The sequence below is a fragment of the Acinonyx jubatus genome, chromosome E2 (genome assembly GCF_027475565.1).
Source record: "Acinonyx jubatus isolate Ajub_Pintada_27869175 chromosome E2, VMU_Ajub_asm_v1.0, whole genome shotgun sequence".
In the NCBI taxonomy this organism is placed as follows: Eukaryota; Metazoa; Chordata; class Mammalia; order Carnivora; family Felidae; genus Acinonyx; species Acinonyx jubatus.
In genome coordinates, this window is record NC_069396.1 from 60,045,541 (window position 1) to 60,067,656 (window position 22,116).

Here is a 22,116-nt window from a genome sequence, read left to right on the forward strand (position 1 = left end):
CTGACAAAAAGAACCTGGACTGTGAAAAGTCTAGCGGTGTAAAATGCTTGATTGCAGACCTCAAACGTGGGAAATATGGGTGTTCATTCTATGGTTTTCTCTACCCTTCTGTGTGCTTTCAGGCTTTCACAATGAAATTCTGGGGCAGGGAGAAAAAAAATGGGCTACAGATGGTTTCAGTATAGTGAGTACTAAAAACTGGCCGCTGGGTTTGGCCACAGGAAGGTCACTGGAGACCTAGACCACAGCGGTGCTAGCCACGTGGGGAGGGGGGAATGCCAGAGTGACCGAAACAGTTCAAGAGAGAACAGGAGGAAAGGAATTGGAGACTGTGAGTTTTAGGAACTCTTTCGAGGAACTCTGGTGTTGTAGGGGGAGAAATGAGGGCAGCTCCCAGAAGGGCTGAGGGATCCACAGCTGGGTTTTGCTTTCTCAGATGGGAGAACCAGCAGCACGTTCACAGGAGAAGGGAAGTGATATGTTAATTGCAATACCACAGGAAATGGGGAGAGAACTTCCGGTAGTGCGGAGGGTTGGCGGAGCTGGAAGTTGGCACACCCGCAGGGCTAGTCCTTGCGCTGGACCGGAAGGAAGGCAGAGAAAGAGGGTGCAATTGCAGGTAGATGGAGCAGGGATGTGGGTGGGGTGGCGATACTCTGTTTTGACCGCTTGTATTTTGCCAGTGATGGAGGTAACAAGGTCATCCCCTGAGGGTGAGGCTGAGGTAAATATGATGGGGGTTTTGCAGAGCAGAAAAAATAGATGAGAAAGTCACCAAGCAGAAGGAGAGTAAGTGTGCTAGGTAAATGAGAAACACATTTTTAAATAAAATGTCCAAGAAATGAAACTTCTAGGTATATTGGCTATATATATATATATATATATACATATATATATATATTTTTTTGTCCTTCCAAATTATTTTATTTCTTTTTTTTTAATTTACATCCAAGTTAGTTAGCATATACTGCAACAATGATTTCAGGAGTAGATTCCTTAATGCCCCTTACCCATTTAGCCCATCCCCCTCCCACAACCCCTCCAGTAACCCTCTGTGTGTTCTCCATATTTTTTAATTTTCTTTAAAGATATTTTACTTTTAAGTAATTTCTACACCCAGCATGGGGCTTGAACTCACAAGCCCGAGACTAAGAGTCACACACTCCACCAAATGAACCAGACAGATGCCCATATTTTCTGTATATTGATGCTCTGGCATTTACTGGCTTGATCCTGGACAGACCAACCCTCCCAGGGCTATTTGCTACAGATTGCAAACAACTCCCCTGCAAGTGTGCCTTTGATATAAACCAACCAATCCAGAGCCCACACCCTCAGCCACCTTCTTTATCAAACTCTCACACACCAAGCCAATGTTTCCCCTGACCTAAATTATCCCAGGACCAGGTACTGGACAACTAGGAACCACTCCTATAGCCTAGAGCCCACCAAAATCATTCCAACTATCCACTACTCTGTGTACCTACCTCACCCACTCCTTCCCATGAAAACACCAATAAAGACTCTGGGCCAAGCTCTCCCCTCTTGTCTCCCCCACCTCTTGCTTCTAGGAGTGTGTGAGTATAATGCTCTTCCTCCATGACAATCATTTCCATGTCTGTATGTCTTATCATACCTGATTAAAATAAATCCCAGGTATATTTCATCACTCTAGGGCAAAAAGTGAATACATTCTTTTTATATTTATAAGAATTGCCAATTGCCCTCTATAGACGTTGCACTCATTCCTAGCCTACATATGAGATTATATTCACTTGAAACTAGTAGGAAATTATATGTTAATTATACTTCAATTAGAAAAAAATACAAGATATTTCCCAAATCCTTTGCCGTTTTTTTTTTTTTTTAATGAAACATTTTGCTCACTTTCAACATGATAGCTGAAAGCTGGAATGAGTATTTCCTTATTATGAGTTAGGCTTCTTTCCATATAACCAAGAGCTCAGGGTTACAGAGAAAATTGGAGTCTTCCAGTGATCTAAAACAATTCTGTCCTCTATCTCCATATCGGAACCTGCACCTGGGACCTGAAGCTCAGGCACAGCAGAGGTCTTAGCTGTGCAAACCTCTAGTGCAAGCTCACAACACAAGTTAGTTTCAAAGTAAAGATTAGTTGCAGGCCTCCTGATACCTTGGCCAGAATTCAATCTCTGGGTAGTGGGGTGAACAGGCAAGTGAGATATTCATAGCTGAGTTTTAGAAAAATTAATGATGTGTTTGGGATGGCTGGATGTATTAATCATGTTTTTAAGATCAACTGTATTTCCTGATGCTTCAACATCTGTGCTATTTTAGAATCTGCTCCTAGTGGCATCATGACTAACCCAACCATCCAGAGGGCACTTCTTTTTCTAATTTGCACAAAGAGCTGTACAGATTAGTGCTGACCACCGTGGGGCGCCCTCTGGAGCCGTAGACCACAACAGCCTTGGGAATGTCCCTGTATCCCAGCCACCCTCCAAGACCCCTTGACTTACCATTATTGCCTGGTAATTGCGTGGGCATAGGAGGTTTCAGAGCTCAAAGTCGTTCAAAGGATCAGAGAGAAGAGACAAGTTCAAGATAGATTTAGGAAAATAAAGAAATAACTTGTATTAGACAAGGGGACCTAAAAGCTAAGATGGTAAATGTCGTTAATACATTTATTACAATGCCTTATAGAAATATGTGGCTTAATTTGGAAAAGCATGGTGTTCTGTTTGCATCCACGAATATGGGGTGTTAAGAACATAATGCATTTGGCTTCTGGTCTGTTTTTGCAGTCACGTGAGCTGGTTGAGGACCTGATAGATTTAGCACAGAGTTGAAGGGGTCTGGGCGGTCATCAGAAAGCCAGAGAGCCAGTGCCAGAAAGCCACGGCAATACCTTTTCCTCCTACAGAAATTAGATGCTTTTATACTGTGCAGATGGCATTTCCCTTGTACAGAATAGAGATTGTTTATAAGTACCACATATCTTCACAAAGAGTTGCTGCCTGATTTCACAGATTGGCAGGGTCAGTTTCTCTGTTTTGAGATAAACAAAGTTCCCTTGAGGACTCAAAATGCAAAGCATAGAAGACAGATGATTATAAAGAATATTTTACACTCACAAAACATCTGTATCTGGACTCGTATGGTCTACCGACAAACGTATACCCAATTACAATTAAAGTCATACAGACACCTTCAAACCACTCTGATTTGGTCAAGGTTTCTGTGTGTGCCAAGTGAAATAAAAGAGAAGCAAACCAGTCCCTAAAGAGAAAGCACAGCTTCCAGAGACAGAATAATATCGGATTAATTTCCAAGTTTCCAGAGACAGAATAATATTGGATTAATTTCCAAGCAATGCTTATCTAATTATATTATTGTATGGACCATGCTCCTAACAAATACACAAGAAAAGACACATTCATACAGCAGATGAGAGGACCCCAGTCTATGGTTCTCATTTCACCAAATGAGTAATACAATTACTTACCTCTGAGTCTTGAGGAAACACTTTCCTGCTTAGTGATATTTGTGGATGTTTGTGACTGATTGTAACCTTGAAAAGAAAACTCGTAGCAGTGAAATATGATTAACCCTTTTTACTTCCCCTGAAACAAGTAAAAACAATGGTTGAAGCTACCCATTAAGCCTGTTGCTAGTTCAACTGGTTTGAACTCACCTTCATAAGGCAAACATAAAGGTGGGCATCCCATTAAAAACAAAACTAGAAAGGTGAAAGAACTCTGAACCTTGTCCATCACTCCAAAACTGTTAGTCTTTTATCACATGGAGAAAAGGAAATATTTAGCTATAGTGCAGTTTCTGCCCTATATTTCTCTGAGAAACTAAGAAACTGGTCTCTACAGAATGTTTGGGTTCTGACTTGGAGCCACCAGTGTGAGGTCAGCTAACGTTGCCAACACAGCCTTCCTTCACGGAACCAAGTCAGCCAATGGGGAGACTAACAGGATGGGGTGTGGGAGAAGGAGGCACATCTGTGGGTATAGATATGGATAATACCAGGGCCCTCCCCTCAGGGAGTATACAGGCCAGTGAGGAGGCAGAAAAGATCAGTTACAATTCAATGGGACATACATAAGAAGCAAACAGAATGCAGTAGGGCTCTGTAGTCAGATGGCCTGACTTCTAATCCTAATCTCTGCCTTCCTACACATTTTTGGTTGATCAGGTTACTTAACCCCTTTGGACTTCAGCTTCCTCATCTGTAAAACAGAAGGAAGAAATAGCACCTACCTCACAGCGTTATAGCAATATTCAAATAACGAAATCCATGCAAAGCTCAAAAATAGCGTTAGTACTGAGCGTTAGTTCTGGGGAGCATTTGCAAAAAAGCAATTCAGTACACCTCCACCTGATGGGTACCATTCAGAAAACTAGACTCCAGGGGCTGCCTCCAAAAGTTTTTTTAGAGGAAATTAATTGAGGGGCACCTGGGTGGCTCAGTTAAGCGTCCGACTTCAGCTCAGGTCATGATCTCAGAGTTTGTGGGATGGAGCCCCACATCAGGCTCTGTGCTGACTGTGTGGAGCCTGCTTGGGATTCTCTCTCTCTCTCTCTCTCTCTCTCTCTCTCTCTCTGCTCCTACCCCACTTGTGTTCTTTCTCTCAAAATAAATAAACTTTAAAAAAATAAAATAAAATAAAGGAGATTAACTGAATCATCTCAAAATATGGAAATGGGATTGAAAAGTAGATAGCATAGAAGAAGGTTGTCCCGTATACTTGTCCTTCGTCCATCCAGTAGTTCTCAAAATATAGACAGCACGTTTCGATTCACCTCTACCAGTTACAATGAGACCAGATCTTTTGATGCTTGTAAAGCTTCCTAGGTTTAGAAATTGGTTCCACTTGCACTGTACCCCAAAGGCAAACTATCCTTTCTGAATGTTTGTGAGATGACAATGCTAAGACCCTCTAGACATAACCATGAAGCAGACCACTGCCACCTTCTTGCTTAATTCTTAAAACACCTGAATTCCCACTCCTGTCTTCCTTTCATCCAGCCATGCCTACAGGATGATCCATATAAGAACTTGGTTTTCACTCTCTAGAAGTCCTGTAATCTCAGAACTGCCTCTGGTCAAACCCATCTGAATAAGTTCATCTGCTGTATCTCCTTGAACTTGTTTTTGGACTTCCAATCTCCCTATGGGCACTGCTGCCGTTAGACTTGATTTTGAACTGTCAGGCTCCCCACGGACACTGTTTTCTTTGGAGTTGGTTTTAGGATACCAACTTCCCAATGGTTACTGCTGTTTTGCCCAGTCTTTTCCCTTAGGAAAAGGGAACACCTGGGAACACCTTAGGGAACACCTAAGGAACACCATAGGGCTGTGAACACCTGGCTTTTCCCAGACTTGGTTCTTGAATTGACTCATATATCCCATGCACCCAGACCAGCTGGATGAATTACCAATCCATCAGAATACCACTATGGATTAATGATACTGACAGATGTGTAGATCAGGTCAAGCTATGAAAATTGGGCTAAGAGATAAAGGTCTTTCATAACATAACCAAAACGTTCCAACAGATTCCCTTAAATCTAGAGTGCCCAACCTGTTCTCTTGACTTTCTCCCACCAAGTGGGATCCCTGGTTGAGAACTGGGTCCCACACCCCCCTCACATGCCTAATAGGACTCTTCCTAGTTGTCACCTTTATCAAAGTTTGCCTTTGGTGGCTAGTCAGGCAATACCAGTCATCTTTCACATCGTCACAACCTGGGTGGCAAGTGTTATCCATCCCAATCAGTATTGTTAATGATGTTGAGACACCACAAAGTAGATTGTATCGTAGTTTTTTGAGTTCTAATTGACAAAACATCATATTAGTTTCTGGTGTACAACCATGACTTGATATTTGTACACACTGCAAAATGATCACAATAAGTCTAGCTAACCTCTATCACCATACAGTTACAAAACTTTTTTGAGATTGGAACTTTTTATTTTTTTAATGTTTATTTATTTTTGAGACAGAGAGAGACAGAGCATGAACGGGGGAGGGTCAGAGAGAGGGAGACACAGAATCGGAAACAGGCTCCAGGCTCTGAGCTGTTAGCACAGAGCCCGACGCAGGGCTTGAACTCACGAGCCTTCGAGCTGTGAGATCATGACCTAAGCCAAAGTTGGCCGCTTAACCAATTGAGCCACCCAGGCGCCCCGAGATTGGAACTTTTAAGGTCTACTTTCATAGCAACTATAGCATTAAATATGCAATATAATATTATTAACTTTAGTCACTATGCTGTACATTACATCCCCATGACTTATTTATTTTATAACTGGAAGTTTGTACCTTTTTACCTCCTTTACTCATTTTGTTGTATTGTAAATTTTAAAACTACATTTTCCTGCTGCCTCCATATCCATGCAAACAGGCTGTGAGCACCCCACCCAGGTGACCAGGTTACCTAGGTGATAAGGCTAGTTCTGGCCACAAGCTCCCTTCTGCCCTTCCCTTCAACATTCAAATGTAGCAACGATATCCTCTCCCGCCTATTCCTGTGTACTCCATCCTGACCCTCGATAAAAGGACTTGCCCATGGATACTCACCTTCTGCTCCCCACCTGCTTGGTTGAGCCCGCTCTGTAGGTGTCCCTATTTTGCTGCCCCTCATGGCGGTGCACTTGACTTCTGGTATTATAATTCAATGGGTTTTGACAAATGTATCGTGACATGTATCCAACTTTTTATTATTATACAACATAACTGCTCTACTCTAAAAATCCTTTATACTCCACCTATTCATCTCTCCCTCTACCCTGGCAATCACCAATCTTTTTACTGTTTCCATAATTTTGCCTTTTCCAGAATGTCATATAGCTAGAATCACATATGAAGCCTTTTCAGAATGGCTTCTTTCACTTAGTAATATGTATTTGAGGTTCTTCCAAGTTTTTTTCATGGCTTGATAGCTTATGTATTTTTAAAAGCTATAATTTTGGATAATCAGTTTGGATGTTCTTAAGTTTGTTGATTAATTTAGGAAACACATTTCTACATTACCGAGTCTACTCAAGCAGGAACCACTTAGATTGTATCTTTTAATTATTCACATTTGCATTTATGTCTCTTGAAAATGTGTGTAAATGTATTGCCATAGGATTCGGTTCTTTTCATTTTCCCCTCAACATTAAAATTTTTGTATATTTGCAAAATGGGATTCCTCTTCATACATCCCATCTGCGGTGGGCGTATTAGCAGAACGATTGTTCCAATATTTGCAAGCTGCCCACAGGTTAGCCCGGGTGCAGCGACCCACGTCGTATCCTCCCAGGGACGTGGAGGACCTGCTTTGGGAACTTTGAGCCGGGCCGAGAGCCAGAGGACGTTCACGCAGCTTCAGGACCACTGCCGCCGCTCAAGGGGCCAACAGCAGAAAGAGGCGGGCTGGGCGAGGAGGTGGGCCCCGAAAGGGGAGAAGGCGGTTCACCGAGCGTTTCCATTGGGCGGAGCGCGGCGCGATGCCTTCCGGGCATTGTAGTCTGAGCCTCCAGGGCAGGTGGACTACAAGTCCCAGAAGGCCGCGCAACCCGGCCGAGTGTGCTAGGTAACCTTCGCCTGTGCTGCGCTCCGTGCCTCCAGGCTGACAGTGGTCGGGCGCCCGAATCCCTCTCGAGGCCGAGCGGGGCGGCGGGACCACCGAGGGCAACGTCTGGAGGCGGCAAAGGCCGGAGTGGTTCCGGGAGCGGCCAGGAGGCAGGGGCAGGGTACGCCGGAGACCGGGGCGGGACGGGGTGCTGCAGGTCTGGCCAGGAGGTTCCGCTGCCGGCGCCTGGTGTGAGGGCAACGTGCGTGCAGTTGGGGTTGTCTCCCCTGGGGCTCCCTCGGTTTCCAGCTATGGCGACCCCTGGCTCCGTCTTCGGCCTACTCGGCCAGGAAGACTGCTGCTCCTCCGTGCCCGTGCCCAGAGGCGGAGTTCGTCTGGGCGGGTTCTCTTCTTGCGGGGACAGGGCCGCTAGGGCTTCTCCCTGCTCCCATCGTCCCCCGGTTGCCTTGGCGTTTTCCTTAAGGTTGGGAGTTCCAGTTATTGCTGCCAGTAATGTAAGTCGGATCCAAGCTTCTCTGCCATGGCCGTGACCTTTTGCTGCTTTTAAGCTTCTCTTGGCCTGTCAGTACTTTCGCTAGGATGTGGTTGGTGTGTGTTTATCTTGCTTTGCGGTCCTTGTCTGAAACTGCAGGTTGAAGTGTTTCATCACTTCTCTCCACATCCTCCGCACCACGTTGGTCCAAGCCTCCAGTAGCCCCCAGGCTTCTCTTCCTATCGTACCATTATCTCCATTAGTCCATTACCCACACAGCAGCCAGAAGAGGCTTTGTCAATACAAGAGCATTCTTTCCTTCCTGGTTAAAGCTGCTTGGTGGTTCCCGAAACCCCAATATCATTCCAATACAGAAACAGGGCTTTCATGAATGTTTTCAGGCATCAGCATATTGGAAATGAAGATGTGAGGGTTGGGATGTTTGTGAGTAACTGGGCTATTTATATCATGACCTTAAGAGACTTGTTTACATGCATTTACCTATAATATTAATTGTGGAAGATCTCCCTGCCCTCTCTTTGGGGTCTTTGCACCCCCTGACAGTGTTAAGGCACTGGAAGATCCATTGAGCCATATGACAGTCCCAACCCAGTTTACACCAAGTTCCAAAGGAACAAACTCACAGCCTCCCAATCCAGGTGGTTTTTTCACTGGACAATTATAACATCCAGTAAGTAAACCAGGGCAAGTAGAGCACCCAAGAAGTCCTTAAGCATAGAGGTTTATTTTTCCAAATATTCAAAATCCAGATCAGCCTCACCTGTTATTCCCTCTGTCTGCTCTAACAAATCCATACCCCCAACTTCTTCCCTTTGGCCTGGGCTGCCTTCCCTGGACTCTGATGGGGCCCTTCCATTGTCATAACATGGGAGGGTGTTTAGAGTCTGAACTGGGAATAACCCTAATGTCAGTTTAGCCTTTTGTTCAATAGACATTTGTTGAGAACTTGCTATGTGACAGACACTTCCCAGGTCCTGGAGATACAACACTGAACAAGTGAAAAACCATGCCCTATTGGAGCTTGTATCTAGTTAGAGTGATACAGGCAATGAAAAGAAATATAATTTGGTTACATAGTATGCTTGAAGTTGATAGGTGTTAATGAATATTTAGAATAAAAGAATAGAGTAGGGTAAGGGAATCAAGAATGAGGGATCTGCTGCTTTATTTTTTTTTATTTCTTTTTTTTTTTTTTTTTTTGCATTTATTTATTTTTGAGAGACAGAGAGTAAGTGGAGGAGAAGCAGAGAGAGAATGAGACAGAATCCGAAGCAGGCTCCAGGCTCTGAGCTGTCAACACAGAGCCCGACATGGGGCTCGAACCCACAAACTGTGAGATCGTGACCTGAGCCAAAGTCACACGCTTAACCGACTGAGCCACCCAGGCGCCCCTGCTGCTTTATTTTTTATTTATTTTTTTAAGCGCTTCTTTTTGAGAGAGGGGAGGGGATGGGCAGAAAGAAGGAGACAGAGAACCCGAAGCAGCAGGCCCTGTGCTGTTAGCACAAAGCCCAACACAGGCTGGAACCTACAAACCTTGAGATCATGACCTGAGCCACCCAGGCGCCCCAAGGGATCTGCCATTTTAAATAGAACCTCTTGGCCTTGGACTTGCCTGTGCTGTGTGCTGCTCCTACGGAGAAGTTGAGAGAATAAGGGGAGCTGTAATGGGACGTCTCAAGACCTCATGTTGAGACAATGTACTCAAAGAAGATTCACAACAGAGATTCCAGTTTTGGTTCATACAAGCCAATTCAACCACAGACACCTACCTGAGATAAACCCAGGTATAACCTAAGAGGCAAAAGATCTGGGAATATCAGAAACTGCTAGAAAGACTTGGGTTGGTACCTGATTTGAACTAGTATGCTGGGCTGGCTGGCTGGAGCAGGAGACGGTATAGCTCAGCTGTAATAAAAAAACAAAAGGAACTTCTGGAGTTTGCACTTGTTTCTTCTCTTCCTTTGCCTTAGAACAGTGTGCCCACAGCTGCTGTAACCCAACTTCTGGTCCAGACATCCTGAGGAGTGGAATCAAGGCAAGGCAGTAGCCTATGAGCAGCAGAGAAACAGGCACAGAACACATCACCACAGGCAAGTGTTTCTCCATCCTGCCTCCTCAAAGCTCTGGGATGGTGAATCACATTCCAAAGAGTTATCTCATGGGACGAGGAATCATTGACTAGCTTTCTGAGGCCTCAACCTCCCCTCCCAGGATCCATTGTCTCTACCCCTGAACTCAGTGGGGTTTATAGGTACCAGGATCTGATCCCATCACATGTATGCGTAACAATTGATAAAATAGCCAGTGATCCCAAAAGATATATACTCACTGGCCCAAGTAATAAGCAATTTTCAGAGCATAACAATTTCAAGAGAAAACAAACATTGGATTACAGAATCCATCAGAAACAGATATATTAGAACAGATGGAACAAAATTTTAAATTAGTCTATTAAATGCATTTAAGGAGTAAGGCCTGGTATTAACAATAAGAAATGAGAATAATGACACATAAAAAAGAACCAAGTATAAATATTAGGTATGTAAAACAATAGTTGAAATGAAGACACAGTAGAGGCAATAAATAGCAAAATGGACAGCTGAAAAATAAACTTAGCAAACTGGAAGAGCAAATTGAGAAAATGTCCAGACAAAAGAAAAAAAGAAAGGAAAAGGAATTAGAGAACATAAAAGAAAGGCTAAGAAATATGGACAACAGACACAGGTGTGCTAACATTTGAATAACCAGAGTCATAAAAGAGAAACTTTTTAAATGGAAAGGATGAAATATTAAAAATAATGGGGCGCCTGGGTGGCTCAGTCGGTTGAGCGTCCGACTTCGGCTCAGGTCACGATCTCACGGTCCGTGAGTTCGAGCCCCGCATCAGGCTCTGGGCTGATGGCTCAGAGCCTGGAGCCTGCTTCCGATTCTGTGTCTCCCTCTCTCTCTGCCCCTTCCCCGTTCATGCTCTGTCTCTCTCTGTCTCAAAAATAAATAAATGTTAATAAATAAATAAATAAATAAATAAATAAAATAAAAATAAGATAAATTTCCATAAAGTATTTAGCACTGGTCCTAGAACATCTCATTCAAAATTCCTTTACTATATTATGACATATAAAATTCTAAATTTGTATATTTTTGTTTGTGCTAATAACAATAACAGTACAGTTACTGTCATAATTTACCTTGTTTTTACTACAGACATAACACCGTTTATATGCAAAGCTACTCAAGATAAAATTGGAAACACAGGAATTTGATCTTAGAAGGAACTGTAACATTTGTCAAATCTGACCACCCCTGGGATGATTTATTGCCTCTTAGTTCTTTTTTCTTCTTCTTTTAGTCATCAATGCAAAGAAGGGAGGCAGTTACTCCCTGGTAAACAAGGAAAATACATGAGAGGGAAATAAATGTTAAAAAGCTCAGAAAGGAAATTTAGAGGCATAGAATGAGAAGAGGAATTTGGGAATACCTGATTGCTTTCCAAAGAAGTGGGCTAGAGCTGGTGAGCAGAGCACCCTGGTAGATTAGCAAGGTGAATGCGTATAACCAACTGTGCCTGTACATAACTGTCAAGGATGTATAAAACTAACAGTGGAAGTTCAGAAAAACAAAGCCCACTATATGCTATGTGGCTAAAAGAGTCGTAATCAAGGAGGTTTAACAGAAATCCAGGCAGAAAGAGCCTTAAGCCTATAGACTGGCCTGACTTGTTCCTTGTTTTCTATATTTACCAATCCTTGTACAAGCCTCACTACCATCATTCTGTTACCATTTGTCACTGGAACAAATGTAAGCCTTTATTCGTTGGTCTCAGATTTAAGCATATCACAGACTTCTAAAAGCTGACCTTTTTATCTCTTGTAATGCTTCCTATGCTTGTATCCTCCTTGTGCAATAATGTTTTGTGGTTCTTATTTTTTTTAATGTTTTTATTTATTTTTGAGACAGAGAGAGACAGCATGAGCAGGGGAGGGGTAGAGAGAGAGGGAGACACAGAATCTGAAGCAGGCTCCAGGCTCTGAGCCATCAGCACAGAGCCTGATACAGGGTTCAAACTCACGAACTATGAGATCATGACCTGAGCTGAAGTCGGATGCTGAACCAACTGAGCCACCCAAGCACCCCTTTGTGGTTCTTATTCTTTAAAAAAAAAAAATGTCTTTTAACGTTTATTCATTTTTGAAAGGCAGAGGGAGACAGAGCGTGAATGGGGGAGGAGCATAGAGAGAGGGAGACACAGAAACAGAAGCAGGCTCTAGGCTCTGAGCTGTCAGCACAGAGCCCAACGCGGGGCTTGAACTCACAGACTATGAGATCGTGACCTGAGCTGAAGTTGGATGCTTAACCAACTGAGCCACCCAGGTGCACCCCCCCCCTTTATTTTTTTTAACATTTATTCATTTTTGAAAAGCAGAGAGAGAACACGAAGTGCTTCTTCTTTAAAAAAAAAAAAATAAATAATATCACAAAAAAAGACATTTCCCAGAATGTAAAACAGATTAAAGACATCAGACTAAAAGCCCACAGAGAGTGCCTTAGGAAGTTATGCATATACTTCAAACCCAGCCACTCCACTCCTAGGTTTTTACCCAAGATAAATGCAAACTTACACACACAAAAGCCCTGTGGTAGAATGTCTGTATCAGCTATATTTACAATAGCCAGCAAATGGAAACAACTTTATGCTCATCAGCAGGTGAAGAGGATAAGTAATGGTAGCACATTCACAGAATGGAATGCTACTCAGAAAAAAAAAAAAAAAGTAAACTACTGATATGAGCTACAACATGGATGAACCTCAAAAACAGACAAAAAAACATTATGTGGAGAAAAGACCTGATCCCAAAAGTGTCCACATAGTAAAAGTAGTATATGAATAAAATACCGTGTGATTCTATTTATATGAAACTCTAAAAGACAATCTTAGTATGTAGTGGCAGAGCAGATAGGTGTTGCCCAGAGGTTGGGGCAGTGGGGTGTGATGGGGATTAACTAAAGAGACATAAAGGAACTTTTTGGGAAAGGGCAAATAGAGTTTTGATTGTAGTGATAGTAACAAGGGTGTAGACATTTTTCAACACTCATCAAACTGTAGCCCTAAAAGGAAAGTCCTCAGCATAACAGTGGTGTTTGAAGCCTCAAGACTGGATGAGAACTTCAGGGATGTAAACAGGAAATGGGGCACCCTGACAGTAAGAGGTAAGGGAAGTGGGGGAGGAAACAGCTAAGAGGGCCTGAAATGAAGGCCAGAATCAGGTGTAAAGTCCTGAAAGCCATGTGAAAAACATGCTTCAAGGAGGTAATGATCCATGATCTATAATGCTGCTGGTATTTCAAGGAAGTAAAAAACGGAATTGACTACTAGGTTTAGCAATGTGGAGGACATCTGGCAGTGAGGTAGGTTTGGAGAGGTTTCAAGAATGGAAAAGAAGTGGAGACAGCAAAACAGACAACTCTTGAAAAATTTTGCTTTCTATAATGAAGCAGAGAAATTATGCAGGAGCTAGAAGGGAATGTGTTATCGAGAGTTTTTTTTTTTTTTTAAGTATGTTTACATATTGGTGGGAATAATCTAGTACATAGGCAAAACGTGATGATACAGGAGATAAGGCAAACTTGCTAGAGCAATGCCCTCGAGATAGGCTCTGGAGTCAACCCAGCCAGTTTGTATGTAGGTCCCTGTGGGACAGCACACTGTGGACAATGGGTAGATGTTATGGAAGGCTTCTACTGATTCCTTCTGTTCTCAGGTAAGCGGGAAGCAAAGTCATCTGCTGGCAGTAAGCCTGAGGGAAGGTTAAGTCAAGGAATTGTTGGAATTTTGATACTAAATAGCCAAGCAGCTTAGGAAACAGATGGTGGAGGGGTTCCAGTCACTAGTAATGGAATGGTCCTAGGGATGACCATGGGAGTGACTGACTGTGGCAAGTGGTTGACAAAACCATAAGCAGAGGGGTCCTGTGAGGTCAGGACACGGAAAGATCATCCAGATGGATGATGGAATGGTTCTAGATGCAGTAAGGCAGGTGCCGAATTCTTTGATATGTGGATGAGTGACTCATAATAGATGACTGGAATGAAGGGAAGCAAGTGTGATGGTCTCATGTCCCAAGAGTCAGAGGTGAGTTTTAGAGAGAAGGGAGGAACAATCTAGAGGCTGCAAATGAGAAAAGTGGGGGGTGGAGGGGAGGAGAAAGGAGCCACCCCTTGAAGCCATCATAAGAGACACTGTGCATAGGGGAGACTCAAGCTTCAGTCACAGCAGGAAGGTTTCAAGGAAGAGCTCATGATGAAATGAGTTCCAGTTGGGCCCAGCAGAAGGTTCCAGAGTTGGGGAGTTGAACATGGGGTTAAAAAAAAAAGGGGGCAATGAACTAAGCCATACATAGGTTAGAGGGCTGGAGTAAGGGAGGTGAAGGGGTGTGGGAGTCCTGAACATCCAAGGCACACTGTGCATATAAGGCTGTGTGATAGATGATAGAGATGTAGGGATCCTTCCAGGAGGAAGCAGAAGTCTGGGACTTTCTCTTGACTTGTGATATGGGCTGGGCCACAAAAGGCACTTTTAGAAAAACTTTTTTAAAAGATATTAAGCTGCGTAATATAGAGTGACTTGTCAGGATGCTTGTGTAATATTGTATATGAATTATGAGATTCTTTGGAGTCGCTAAATCAAAGAATCTCGGTTTGCTCAAAGTGTATTACACTGGGTATTAGAATACTCTACCCATATATTCACAGTATTACTTGACACATATTACTTTCTCTTACAGAGATAACATTGCTAATTCTATTCTAAAGATATTTGCAGAAATCACATGAGAAATGCATTCAGTTAATTTACTCCTGCAACATTTATTGGGTGACCACTATGCACTAAGCCCTGAAAGGTAAGGAATCAGATGTTACATACCTATGTGAGTTCCAGCTACAGAACACACACCCTCCCACACCAGTAAGTCACTGTTTCTCAACCAATGGGGAGTCATGGACCCTGTAAGAACTAGATGAACCTTTTGTATCCTGGATTTCTAACCAACGTCCTTGAAGCCTATCCAAGGATTCCTGGCCCGTAATTATAGTCCTACTTTAGGGAAATAGAGGAAATATCTGTGAACAGGAGAGAAGCCACCTAAATCTGCTTATCCATCCTGCCTCCTTTCCCCTAGGAGCACTCAGAGAGACTTCCTCACTCTGATGAATTGGTGAGCTTCCTTCCCTTCTGAAGTGCCCCTACTATCAAGCAATCTTCTCATCAAGAGAAGATAAGGAAAGCATAAACACTGAATTTGAGAGAGACCTTGAGAAACAATGCTCCCATGTGCTGTAGTGTCTCTTGCTCTCTGCCCCACAAGGGCCATTCTAACCCCATCAAGAGGCATTCCTTAGCATTGCCCAAACCTCCGATTTGTGTTCCAGTCACTGTTGTGCTGTAATGCTCAGTATTGTGGGTGGTGAAATCTTAGGGAACCCAAGTCCTAGAAAATGGCAGTGATTCTGACTGTCCAATCCAGACTTCATATTCCAAAGGCAGCTTAGCTCTCATGTTACCAGAAATCATTCAGGTCAGAGAGCCAGGTAACTTTATTTCTCACTGTTTAGGAATTTCTCAGTTTTTATTATCAAGTTATCTACTATAGAAAACTGAACAAAAGAAAAATTTAGGGGGAAAAAAAATCACTGGAGAGGCAGCATAACATGGTATTTAAAAACATGACTCTAGAGCCAAACAATCTTGGTTCCATTCCTTAATAGCTGTGTGTCCTTAGGTAGGTTTCTCAACACTCTGCACGAGTTTCTCCATTTGTAAAACTGGGATAATAATAGTACCTATCTCATAGAGTTAAGGAGATTGAACAAGTTAATATTTGAAAGCATTTAAAACAAAGCCTAGCACATAGGTGCTGTGTTTATAAAACTTTTTTAAAAATCTTAAATTAACAAGGTTAATTTCTCCATGGATCCTTCCAGTCCTTATCCATATACATTTTTTAGATGTTATAATAGATACGTATATACAATTTTGTGTCCTTTTCATTCCTTAACATTATGTATATCGATGCAGTGTCCACAATTGTAACTTACAGTGATTGCCTAAAACAGATTACAAGTGAATTGTCCAACAATGCAATCATGAGTAAACCATGGACACTGACACAATGGGTCATAAACTGTCAACTTTTGTTCTAACAACATCAGTCTCATACTTCTAGGTAATAATCTTTCCACCATTAGTAAAATCATTTACTAATGTTTTCTAAGGTTAATCTTGATCGACAGTAAATATCCCATTCAATACTAATTTTTTTCTTAAATTCAGATTTAGTATTTCATATTGTGTTCCTTAAACGGCACCCACATTCTCCCTTTGTAACAACAAAATCTGTATTTCCATAATTATGCACAAGATGTTATTATAAAGCTTCCTATCCATTATTCCAGCTTGATGCAAAACAGTGTACTTTCAGTTAAAAAACTTTTCCTAGAATAAGGTTCCCTTTAACAATGCACTGCGATCCACAAATTCAGACCTCAGTTGAGATCTCTTACTGAAAGAAGTCTTATTCCCTATATTCATGTTCCTCAAGTAGGATTCCTGGTAGGAATCAAGTAGGACCATGAAGGGATTTGAGGTTTCTTCACTGTAATTCTCTGATGTTAAATAAAGGCTACATAACTGCTGAAAGCTTTGTTCTATTCTTTTCATTCATAGGTTTCTTCTAAGGAGATATTTTCTACCAAATAATAAAAAGAAGTCTTTCTGAATTCTTACTAAACAATTTGCCCTCTTGATTATATTTATACGGTTTTTTTCAGTGTGTTACCAAATGTACAATAAAAGAAAAATCTCTTATCAATTCAATTCACAGTTTCTCTTCACTATGATTTCTCTGATGCTGAAGTAGGGCTGAGTGACCACTAAAGGCTTTTCCACAGTCATTGCATATAAAGCGTTTCTCTCCACTATGCATTCTCTGATGAATAATGAGAGAAGAATTCTTACAGAAAGCTTTCTCACAATGATTACATTTGTAGGGTTTTTCTCCAGTATGGTTTCTTAGATGTACAATAAGGGAAGAACTCTCATTAAATGCTTTCCCACATTCATTACATCTATATGGTTTCTCTCCAGTATGAGTTCTCCGGTGTGCAATAAGGTGAGAGCTACAGTTAAAAGATCTTTCACACTGATTACATTTATAGGGTTTCTCACCAGTGTGAATTCTCCGATGAGCAACAAGGTGACAGCTCTGACTGAAGGATTTTCCACATTTATTACACTCATAGGGCTTTTCTCCAGTATGAGTCCTTTGATGTCTAACAAGGTGAGCCATCTGGCTGCAGGACTTCCCACATTTATTACATTCATAAGGCTTGATTCCAGAATGAATTATTTCATGTTTAGTGAGGGCTGAGCGTTCTCTGAATGCTTTGCCACATTCCTGACAGTTATAGGGTTTCTCTCCTGTGTGAGTTCTCTGATGGGCAATAAGATGGGAGCTCCAGCTGAAGGATTTTCCACATTCAGTACATTTATATGGTTTTGCTCCAGAGTGAGTTCTTTCGTGTTTACTAAGGGCTGAGTAATCCCTGAAAGCTTTTTCACATTCATCACATTTAAAGGGCTTCTCTCCAGTATGCATTCTCATGTGAGCAATAAGATGGGAGCTCCAGCTGAAAGATTTCCCACATTCAGTACATTCAAAGGGTTTCTCTCCGGTATGAGTTCTCTGATGTCCAATAAGATGGGAGTTCCAGTTGAAAGATTTCCCACATTCATTACATACATAAGGTTTCTCTCCTGTATGAATTCTCTTATGTACAATAAGATGAGAATTCCAGCTGAAGGCTTTTCCACATTTATTACATTCATAGGGCTTTATTCCAGTGTGAGTCCGTTCATGTTTAGTAAGGGCCGAACGATTCCTAAATACTTTTCCACATTTATCACATTCATAGGGTTTCTCTCCAGTATGAGTTTTCTTATGCTGGATAAGGTAAGAGCTCCAGATGAAAGATGTTCCACATTCATTATATTCATAGGGTTTCTCTGAGGTGTATGTGCTTGTATGTTGAGTAAGGAATGAGTCATACCCAAAGACTTTCTCCCATTCATTGTATTTATATGCTTTCTCTACAGTACCAATTTTTTGATGCTCCATAAATGATGAAAAATAAAAGATATTCTCATATTCTTTGTAATCATACTGGTTTTCTCCAATATGAAGTCGTGGGTGTTCATTAAATGATGGGCTCTGGTTAAAGATTTGATGGCATTCCTTATATTCATAGAGTTTTTCTCCTGTATGCATTCCCTTATGATCACCAAAATGTAGTATATGATTGAAAGATTTCACAGCATCAGTACATTTAAGAAGATTATCTCCAGTTTGCATCCTTTCAGGCTGATTAGGTTGTATGGACTGGTAGAAAGTTTTGTCATAATCATGATTTCCACAGGTAATCTTATCTGCATACATTATGGCTGAGTTACACCGCCAGCTTTCAGCATTTGTATCAGGCTTATAGAAATGTTCTATTTGAGAAACTCTCTGAGATGGAACAAAGTTTAAGCTCTGGCTACACTCTGCTCCAAGTTCACAGAATTCTGAACCTCTTTGAGATAGTACTTGCTTTTGCATGAAGACCATTTGCCTCATAGCTGTACTCTGGTTCATGTGATACATTTCCAACTGGTCTTTACATCCCAAGACTTCTAACCTGGAGAACCAAGGATCATCCCATATGTATCTTTCCAGCTTCATGCTATGAGATTGTTCTTCCTCAAAAATGCTTTGTGTTGGGATCAATGCTTTGCTTTCAAGATTTCTCATCCACTCTGAAATAATCAGAAAAAAAAGCCATGAGAGCACAGAGAAAAAATTTCCGAGAATAGAGTGGGAAAAGTGAGATTTATTGTCCATATTATTGAAAAGGCAGGTGTGACCTTGTTTTCAAATAGATTTGTAACACAAAGATCATAACAGGGAAGAGAGAATAGTGAAAAAAAAAAGTATGTGAACCAGCATAAGTGTATACTGGATACCAATAACAACCATTTAGGGGCATTTTCCCATAGAAAAAAAGACCAGGATAAAGGTGTATGGTAAAGGAATCAATGTCCTGGAATGGTCTAAGAGTGTTTTGCATGCTTGAGGCCTTGAAGCACACTGTGTAGTATCTCTCTAGGTAGTGTGTACAAATGACATTTATGGTCATTTATGGTGAACATCTGCTTCCCTTCTGGGGGTCTGGAGCTTCAGTGGTTGCAGTCAGTTACACAGGCACTGTGTATTCAAATGTCCAATAAACACCCTGGACTCCTAGGCTCTGGCCAGCTTTCCTAGTAGATGACATGTCATATGTGTTGTCACAACTCACTGCTGAAGGAATTAAACGTGTGTGTCCTCTGCAACTCCACTGGAAAAGGACTACTGAAAGCTTGCACTTGGTTTCCTCCAGACTTATATTCATGGGCCTTCTCCCTCTGCATTGCTTTGTATCCTTTCACTGTCATACACCATTACAAAAGTACAATGACTTTTGAGTCCTGTGCATCCTAGTGAAATCACTGAACCCAAGGGTGGCCTGGGGGATCCCTGACAAAGGGACCCAGTGAATATTATTAAGGTGAAAAAATAAGAAATAACTTGCTTACAAGATAAACAAGCAACCAGGCCTTTAACTTATGTTTAAATGATGAAAGCGTCCTAATTCACTTCTGTGTTTTAATATCCTGACTCCTTCCCTATTTTGACACCTGCCCCCCAAAAAGGAGGGACTGGCGTTAAGAGAAAGTATCACCAACAGAAGCTTCAAGCAAGGATCTTATCTATGATAATATGCTGTCGCATTGTTTCATATTCCATTCAGTCAATGACACAAAATTCGTCAGCCCACAAATCACCATAGTTTAAGAACACTCCTACAGTTACAACCCTTCTAACTACAGAATGATTTACAAAGCAATGGCACACAAGACAGACTCGAAAGGCAACACATTATGATGAAGACAGAGGAGTTATAGCCTGATATAATCTGTATTTAAATTGCGGCTCCGGGCACCTGGCTGGCTCAGTCAGTAGAGCGTGCAACTCTTGATCCTGGGGTTGTGAATTCAAGCCCCACGTTGGGTGTAGAGATTACTTACAAATAAAATTTTTAAAAATCTATGTATATATAAACACACACACACACACACACACACACACACACACACACACACACTCATACATACTGGCTCTATACTATCCACAGAGGATGTTTCCAATATCTTCGCGAGATTGTGAATCCAGTGAAATGTCTGGCAAGTTCAACATATGAAAGCTATCCACCATCACTGCTGAGGTAACAGTCCTCCAACAACTGAAGGGGTCTGTCTGAGTTTCCTACTGCTGCTGTAACAAATTACCACACATGCAGCAGCTTAAAATCACACAATCTTATTACTTTACAGCTTTGGAAGTCAGAAGTCCAAAATGGCTTTTACTGGGCTACAATCAGGGGAGCCTCCCTCTAGGGCAGAGCGTGGCCTTCTCCTGCTTTTAGAAGCTGCCTGCATTCTTTGGCTTATAGCTCCTTCCTCCATCTGCAGAGCATAACACTTCATCCTCTGTTTCTGTCACCACATCTCCTCTCTGTGTCTCAGACACTCCTGCCTTGCTCTTACAAGGACCTTGCAATTACCATGGTCATTCAGATAATACAAGATAATCCCTCCATCTCAAAATTTATTCACATCTGAGAAGCCCCTTTGCCATACGAAGTACCATATTCACAAGTTTAAGATGTGGACATCCTTTGGGAGAAAGGGGGTGTCATTATTTACCCTACCGCAGGGTCTAAGCCACAGATACCTTATTCGACACAGACTCTTGTCCACTTTCTCTAGGTTTTTCTTCTGTCTTCACTATACACCATTTCCTTCCTTTTACTATCCAACTCCATTACAACAGGGGCCCTACTTTGCTCAAGATGTGGCATTTATTACTAATTTCAAGCTTAGCTCCTAGAAGTTAGGGAATGATCAATCTTCATATAGATTTTGAATCCTTCCAGTAGAAACTTTAAGAAATGGTAGCTGAGCAAATGAACAATTCTTGTCCTACTTTATAGTTGGTACTTGTAGTCTGAGTATCCAGAACCAGAGACAGGACAACAAAGTATCATCTAACCTGGGAGTTAGAACCTATGTGATGAAAGGACATACTAAACAGTTGTCAACAATACACACAGTGTATCACTGAGCCTGAGGGGATGCAGTTGCTGGGCGGGTGGGAGGCTAGGAAAGGAGATCAGAGATTAGTACTCAACAGAAACAATCTAGGAAGGTTTCGCACAAGAGAAATGACATGAGCTCAGCCTTCAGGCTTTACTTGAATATAGACATACTGCTCCTGTACAGCACGAGCTAGTGACAAAATGAGAAAAATAACAGAAAAAAATGGATGGTCTTGAAATCTAGTCAGAGTTATTTAAAAGGCTACTCGAATCACTGCAGATTTACTGACAGAGAGCTCATAATAGAAGATTTCAGGGAGGTAGATCAAGAAAAAACACCTGAGGTAGCTAATAATAAGTACAGATTTATTCATTAACTTGAGCTGGAATTTGGTAAGGGACCTGAGGGTGATGTTGGTAGAAGCTGAGTGACACACAACTAACATTTCAGAGGCAGAAAATCTCAGGAGCTAGAAGAACCATTACATCTTCAAGAAGAAAAGGAAGGTAAGACTTCTCAATTTCCAGCTTGGAGGACTCACAGGAGGCTGGTAGCAGCGATTTGCATCAAAAAGAGGAGGAAACATAATTTAGAAGGAAGAGATGAGCTTCCCGGTTCTAGCAGGATCACAGAGTTGGTTGAGGTGATTTGCAAGACAGTAGAAGTTTAAGAATGGAGGTGGTGGAACCAAACCTCAGGACGGTGGTTCAGGATAGTAACTCAGAATGGCCAGCACCAAGAGTAGGAGAGTTAAAGCTCCTGGAATTCAGAGCCCTTGATGGAAGGTTTCAGATATGAATGGGGGCAACTGATGAGACTCC

The 22,116-nt window shown here is 41.9% G+C and overlaps 2 protein-coding genes across 13 annotated transcripts in view; both read right to left on the reverse strand.

The window, feature by feature from the left end:
* LOC106989035 (zinc finger protein 256) overlaps positions 1-2,621 on the reverse strand; it is a 27,822-nt gene extending 25,201 nt beyond the window's left edge. Inside the window, 1 exon segment of the mRNA XM_053211264.1 lies at positions 2,499-2,621. The gene's annotated coding sequence lies outside the window, so the exon portion shown is untranslated.
* The window catches only part of ZNF606 (zinc finger protein 606), a 36,615-nt gene continuing 15,540 nt past the window's right edge, over positions 1,042-22,116 (reverse strand). For 4 of the 12 annotated variants that reach the window (XM_053211225.1, XM_015087508.3, XM_053211231.1 and 1 more), the window contains one exon: positions 15,653-18,913. In XM_053211225.1, the coding sequence (XP_053067200.1) occupies positions 16,938-18,913 (1,976 nt within the window). In that variant the 3' untranslated portion in view covers positions 15,653-16,937. Of the gene's footprint in view, positions 3,551-5,548; positions 8,280-9,617; positions 10,113-15,652; positions 18,914-22,116 lie in introns of those variants that run through there. The other 8 variants (XM_053211226.1, XR_008293848.1, XM_053211230.1 and 5 more) reach the window with 8 other exon arrangements.